Source organism: Nansenia antarctica (assembly GCF_963989245.1).
Source record: "Nansenia antarctica genome assembly, chromosome: 9".
Classification (NCBI taxonomy): Eukaryota; Metazoa; Chordata; class Actinopteri; order Argentiniformes; family Microstomatidae; genus Nansenia; species Nansenia antarctica.
The window spans coordinates 5,144,785-5,152,248 of record NC_137679.1 but is presented as its reverse complement, the minus strand read 5'-3'; the positions used below and the strand labels follow the sequence as shown (position 1 = coordinate 5,152,248).

Sequence of the window (7,464 nt, the reverse complement as noted above, 5' to 3'; positions counted from 1 at the left end):
AAAAGTATTTGATGTGATATGGGCTAGCCATGACCTTTTTTTCGGGAATGCAAAACACCACATCTCCAAGTGGACTTTTAGACCTTGAACTACGACCTCAGATGGGGAACGGCTTGATTATAAACGTGGATAATCTTCAAGTTCCATGGAGGCGAATCAAAGGAACCGAAGCTAGTGCAGACTCTTGCTCCAGCATGGCTGTGTTGGTGGAGGCTAAGTGCTAATTGGCCTAGGGTAGCCACGTTAAAAGCTGCCTCATTGTGTGAGCGGTTCACGAGCATACGACGACAGAGCCAGCTGTGTGTAAGGGGCTCTGGCCGGGGACAAGCACGCGACTCCAACCTCGGTCACTGCGGGTCTGAAGAACCAAGTGCCAGGTGCTAACAGGCCCTTCACAACACATACACAAGCTGAGTGGCCATACACCCAGACATCAGGGTGCAAACACTCTCCTGCAGTCAGGACAAGGCAGAAGTACGCAGAACAGGACACAAGTGTTGAAATGAGGACCAATAAGAATCCATCAGAGGACAGAGAGAAAGTGCTCCTCTTTTTCCCCCGTCCTCCACTACTCTCTCCATTCCAGTCCATTTTGCAACTCCTCTAACATGTCTTCATGGAGCCCTGAAAAGTAAACAAAGGAACTCGGTCACTGCTCTGAGTAGCAGCTCACACAGCCCCTCGCTTCAAACCCCAGGGACTGTTCTAAAGATACCCTCTGTGTGAGTGCGTGTAACCTAGTTCAGTGCACATCAGGTGCCCAGCATGCAGCAGCCACTGCAGAGGGGAGGATCCTCTGAGGTGTCACACATTTTCAAGGGCAACAAGGACACACTCCCTCTAACCTAGTGCTTTAGCATGTATGAGCCGCACAATTCTACTGGCCCAAATCAAGCAACAATTATTAGCATTAGTCAGATCAAGAGAATATTTTCTCTATACCCCCAACTCTGAACACTATCATTCTTTGCATGACATATAACCTGTCCTAGACCAGCATACGGCAGCACTCTTTATACTAGCATTGTATACCAGGAAATGTTGGACATGTCAATCATATGGAGGACTTTAGACCTTGTATGTGCTTAAAAAAAAGTTGGTGGAAATTAATAGAGGAAAGCTTTTGACTGCCAACTGTTGAGGCACTGCAAAACTGAAGTAACAATGACATGTGTACGATGCAAGCACGGTGTGCCATTTGGTGCATGACTATACATTGACCACTTTTGCATAACCTGTTTTTTGTCACACAATAACACTTTTGTCAACCTGACAATAAAAGAAAGGAGACCAAAATTCTATGCAAATATATAGTATCAAAATGTTATGTTTCTGACAATATGAACACAAATCAAACTCAAATCAAGAAGAACAAGCTGTGAAAATAGCATCACAAAGTGACATGTGAATATAAAGTACAGCAGTGCTACTTTATTTTTTATTGTCATTTTTAAAAATCTTTTTAAAACAAAATAGAAGCTCCCTGATGCCATTTGGCCACTTTTTGAGAAGAACGAAGTTAATTGACAAGTTTTGATTTTGTCTCCTTAACTGAGAGCAATAGGCTATTATTTACAGAACAAAATTTGTACACCAAAGAAAATAAAAACACAGACATGAAAAATAAACGCTGAGTCACTCGCTTCCTATGTACATAGCAAGGCGTTTCACTAGTCTCTAATCCAAGTGTATATTGACAACATGCCAGAGTGTTTTCACAAGGAAAACTATGCTTTATGAAGTCCGTAAAGAATGGCACAGACATTTCAGAAGTGGGCTCACAAGCTATAAGAGACACTAGAGACATTTGGATGTTTATAAATCTGTGGACTGATAAGCGGAACCTGTCTTCAGATGACATCCCAGTGAAAATGTTACTGTGAAATCTGTAACACTCATCAATGCACACTAGGAACAACCACCACCACATGTTTCTGTCTCGTCTATTCAATGACCACCGCGTCATCGCTTAGACACCTATGTGCAAAGATAGAAAACATGAAAAACAACACAAAAAGCACACCAATGACAGCCTCCTCCATGATGGGTTCAAAAGCTGGCTGAGATTGACCTTATTTGAAGAGTCAAGAGACAATGAATGAGGCATTTTGTTAAAGTTCATAGCTTTATGAAAGTGGCAGTTTGTTTTGTTAGAAGTCCTTGGCTTTCAGAATGAGGCAGTTTATTTGTAATTGTCCATTTTGTTTTTGGTTCTAACTTCAGGAGCGTTTCAGGTCTGCTAGCCTTCGGAGGAGCTGCTGTTGGCGGGCTTTGAGGCGCCTCCACTCCTGGGCCTGGTGCTTCTCTCTGGTGTGCAATTGGAGCAGGTACTCCGTGGCCTGGGTGAGGATGGCCACCTTGGGAGTCGACTCCACCAGGCCTGGGATCTCGTCCCGCAAAGCCAGGAAGCGTGAGCGCAGGTCGTTCCGCCTCTTCCTCTCCATGAAGTTGTGGTTTCTCCGGCGGTCTGTGTCCTCGGTGTCAAAGCTCTGGGGGCTGTCCTGAGAGGAGGTGGAGCCCGGCTCGTGACTGGACTCTAGACAGGCCCGTTTGCTCTGGGGTTCTTCTTCCTCGTTGTCGTCGTCCTCCTCATCATCATCGTCATCGTCGTCGTCCTCCTCCTCCTCAGAGTCGCTGTCTGGGGAAGGGGCAGCGTAGTTGTGCTGTTGCCGGTGAACGGACATGTGGAAGCGGTTGGGGCAAGGGTCGGCGTGCACAGTGATGGTCACCAGCTTACGCCCACCCCTCAGCCGGCTCTGCTTGTTCTCTACAGTCACCACATCAATCTCCTCATCATCTGTGACAGCAAAAGAAACAACAACCATAGACTCATCATTACACATGCACCACAGAGGTCCCCCACTCACAAAGTCCCAAGAAGCCTAAATGACTTCTCTATGCTGTTGACTTTAACAAACAATGCCCTGATTGGGTTGACTGTTGATTGGCTACGTAGTTATATTCACGTTTTGCAGGCTACTATTGTAGACATGTCTGCATGAATTTCTGAAGGCTGGCGAAATCCGTTTTTCTCTGCTTTTAGGGCTGGACCACTCGGGAGTCGCCTCTGGCCCACGGGCCGCTATTTGAATAGGCCTGATCTAAAGTATAGATAGAGTCGTCTGGAACAAAGGAGCACTTGAAGACAAAGGACTGCAACAGAGAATTTTATTTCATTTTTTGTAAAAAAATTGTAACCATATACATCATAATAACAATAAATGAATAAAAATAAATACATTTATACATTTTAATAAAAATAAAATAATGAAATACAACAGATCACCAAACGAGATAAATAATCTACTGTTCATTCAGAGTTAATTGTATCAAGTGCTCTTTTATTGTTTTCTTGAAAGTGCAACTAGAATTAGTTTTACTAACATGCTTGGGTAAAGAGTTCCATCCTGTTATGGCTCTGTGAATTACAGTAGATTTGTCCTAGGTCTAGGAGGTAAGAGATGTCCTGAAATGGCCTGTCTGGACAGAGTTATTTTATACACACTACTTGGTCAGAAAAGTACTGTGGTTTCTGTGCCCCCTCGTTAATCCTTCAAGCATTGTCAAGCAGTGCATGTGAGCGCATTTGGACAGCATACATGAGGGTACATCAGGGCAAGCTGCCATGTGAATCTAAACAGTGGCAATGTTACAGACATTTCTATTAACATCTACACAGTGGCAATGTGAAACTAAACAGTAATCACTAATGCCACATCTAAATGAAAGTAGTATACACTAATAAACAGTTAATATTACATACAGTACATTCGTAAGTGTATTCAGACCTCTTCACTTTTTCCAGATTATGTTTTGTTATAGACTCAATTTAAAATGGATTAAATTAAAAGTTTGCCATCAATCCAAACACAATAACCCCGAATGACAAAGCGAAAACATTATTATTATTTTTAAATTAGTATATCTATAATCCCACAATGTTTTACCAGTCAGATGGTGTATGTCGATTCGAACTCGGGTGCGTTGAAACAAACTCGGGTGCGTTGAAATAAACTTTGCGCCAGATGCGCCTGTTGGAAGAAAGAATGGCGCTCGCTCGCTCAATGGCAGCCGCCTCCACGAGCGATCCGAGTATGATGAGAAGGGAAGATGTGGTTATATGCAGCTCACTCTAGATGTTTGTCCATCGGCGTGGTCCACTTGTATGTCAGTACGATGCATTCTAGGGTATCCGAGCAGGACACACTTAGCAAAGTCCTCAACATATAGCGAGCTAGACTCTCGTGTCCCTCGGTCACACAATGCGACTTCTCCACTAACGGTACAACATGAATATACTACTGCCCAGTTCCCAAAGGGTCAAATTTAACTTTAACTTTAAGGTGACACATATTTATTTTTTTGGGCTAACCTTAGGGGAGGATAGCACTAGCACTAATGGTGTTAAATAGATATAGCTAGCACTAACGGTGGTCTAACAATGATGCATGTGTAAGTAGCGGCAGCCCTGACCTTAACACCTGCAGGATTACTTCGAAAACAGTTTACGTGTTCCCCACGCTGTCTGGAATTGTACCTAGCTCCCTGAAGCTAAAAGTTATTTAAACAGCAGCGGAGTTTAGCAGACAGGGAGATTAGTTAGCTTGCGCATCATGTGACTTGGATGAGACTTAGACTCCCCCCTCCCCACCCAAAATATATTTTTGGTAGATCTACACAATTCACATGGATGACATATTTTGAGATAAAAACGGCTAATTTAGCAGAAAGGTGACAAGTTTGCATATGGAGCTATTTTAGTGCCATCAGAAATTGAATTGTATTTGACAGATTGAATTGAATATGAGCACAAATTGAATTGTATTTCACAGATCTGAATTGTATTTGACAGATTGAATTGAATCTGAGCACAAACTGAATTGTATTCGACAGATTGAATTGAATTTAGTATATTTAGTATATTTAGTATAACAGGCTAATGGGTTTATTGTGAGTTTACTTTGATTGTTTGTTTATTGCCTTGATCACCGTATTGAGAAGTCATATGGTTATGGGGGGTGATATTGCAAGGTAATTTAAGCACCTGCGCATCTTGCATGGCGGTAGTGGAGAGAGAGGGGAGCGATGTATTTTTGTTGACCGCATTATACGCATATTCTATAGGCTACGCATTGTTTGTTATTTTTCTGGTTTTGATCGCTTATGGATTATTTTTGTACGTCGCCAAGTTTGATTGTTCTATTCAATAAATGATCTCGCTACAGGTGTCATATAACCCTAACCCATATCCTGTCATATAAAAGTACCTTATTGACTCTCCAGGTAATGTATTTCTGACATCCATCACTTTTGTTGTCGTTAAGATCAGGGCTCTCAAGTCTCACGCATTGGGCGTAAGACACACGCGGCGTGTGAGCGTGTGAACGGGTTGAAATGCGTGTGAGACTTGAGAGCCCTGAGTTAAGATACTTTATTTTTCTGTTTGGTAGTCTGTCCAATGTGACACTTGCCCTAGTTTTGGATCTAGCTTGCTGTTTATTATTTTCATGATAAATCGTAGCTAGCTAGCTATAACATCTTCATATACACCATACAGGCTAAATACTGATTAACAGTAATCACCCTAACCCTACTTTGGCAAATGCCCATTGAACAGATTTATTCATTATCCTATCTTAAGAAAACTAATGTAACACTCTCATCTGGGGATTTACATGGCAAATCAAATGAAAAACTACACATCCCTGATGACAGGGAGATGACATATGACTGCTCTGATGAATCAACCCCTATTTCATCAATTTTCTCTATATAACGACGCCGATCATTGATCGGCAACAACACTATATAATAGTTTGCCTAACTGGCCATCGGATTTGGGCTCCTAATATCTCAAAAGCACTACGGTTTCCTTATTTTATCGGATTAAAGTAGCAAAGACAAGACATTTCCATTGACCGCCAGTCAAACTTCTACACTTCTATCACCCAAAAAGGGGCGTGGACATGACGGGAGAGCAAAGTACCCGGATGCGTTGCTCTTATGAATTCGGATGGGAGGGATTAGAATCGGTGCTCTATTATTCTACCTAGCCCAGAGTCCCCGGATGAGTGCCTCTAAAACTGAACTCGTATTTTGAGAAAAACTGAATTGTATTTTGAGAACTGAATTGTATTTTGAGAAAAAACGAATTGTATTTAGAGAAACTGAATTTGAAAACTGAATGAAAATAATGAAAACTGATTTGAATACAATTCAATCTGTCAAATACAATTCAATTTCTGCTGGCACTAAAATAGCTCCATATTTGCACCCCTGACAATAGCAAACCTTTGAATAGTTTTAAACCTTTTAACTTCTATTTATTCTAGTTATTAACGTATTCTATGAACTTGTAACATCTAGCCTAATTTTCCATAGGGCTACACTTGCATCATATGCACTGTACACACTCTTTCCATTACTAGAGAAGTCCAAATCCAGTGTCAGTTGTGGACACAGAAGCCACAAGATCAGTTGAAAAATCCTGGAAGGATGTGTAGTGACCAGTTAGCTTTAACAGTTCTGAACACTCCACCCTACCCAGAACTTCAAAAGTTGGCTCAGTTCTTCTGATGTGGCTGCAGAAAAAAAGACACACGTTTAACAAACTGACTACCGGTATTTGACAACTGGACATCCACAGTGCTGTAAAATGTAACTACATTCCCTGAAACGTTCTGTCGAATACAATTGGACATTTCAATTTACCTGCAAGTCAGACAACAGAACATTCACGTACACAACGGTCTAGAATAAATAGCAATACAAATCGATTACTTACCTTTCTCAATATATTCCCTCAAGAACCCAGTCACACGACACCGGCTTTCAAGTAGCGAGATATTGGTCGAGTAGTCGTCGTCCGAGTCTTCGCTCTCTGCTGTTGGCCACACAATTCACCCTAGAATCATCTATGAAAATAAGACGATTTTACTCAAAATATTTGGATTATAGGACCAGTTAAAACTGTCATGTACATTTCCATAACATGGGACATAGTGAGTATACTGTACTCTTGGACATGCAAGGAGTGACAAGGCCAGGTATTGACTGGTGTGAGGCATCGAGTGCTCACTGTATTTGTAAGTGAGTTGCCACTATGCACTTTATTGTGTAGTACTAATTTTGTTTGGATAAATCATTGACCATTCATATTTGATCAGTGTGTAATTGTAGTTAATTTAATTAAAACATACTTATGAATATTATATTCAATTTTTGCCAAATAATCAGTTGGTTGCAACCTCAACATTACCACTAGATGGTCACTAAAACTTACACACTGATCCATTTGATGCCTTGAATGAATTTTAATACCTCTGGGTAGGGCTGCCACGATTAGTCGACTAAGCGCGACGACGTCGATTACCAAAATCGTCGCCGACATATTTGGTAATCGACGTCATCGCATGTTTTTTTGGAGCTGAAATAAGCGATAAGCATTCGTTTTTCTTCCCTGAA

General features: G+C 41.5%; 1 protein-coding gene across 1 annotated transcript; it reads right to left on the bottom strand.

Moving 5' to 3' along the window:
• Positions 1-2,219: 2,219 nt before the first annotated feature.
• On the bottom strand, positions 2,220-2,825 carry LOC308165063 (protein L-Myc-1b-like; the record flags this gene model as incomplete). Its single annotated transcript, XM_080539163.1, has 1 exon — positions 2,220-2,825. One exon carries the CDS (start codon positions 2,823-2,825, stop codon positions 2,220-2,222), a length of 606 nt encoding a protein of 201 aa, XP_080395289.1.
• Between the last annotated feature and the right edge of the window lie 4,639 nt (positions 2,826-7,464).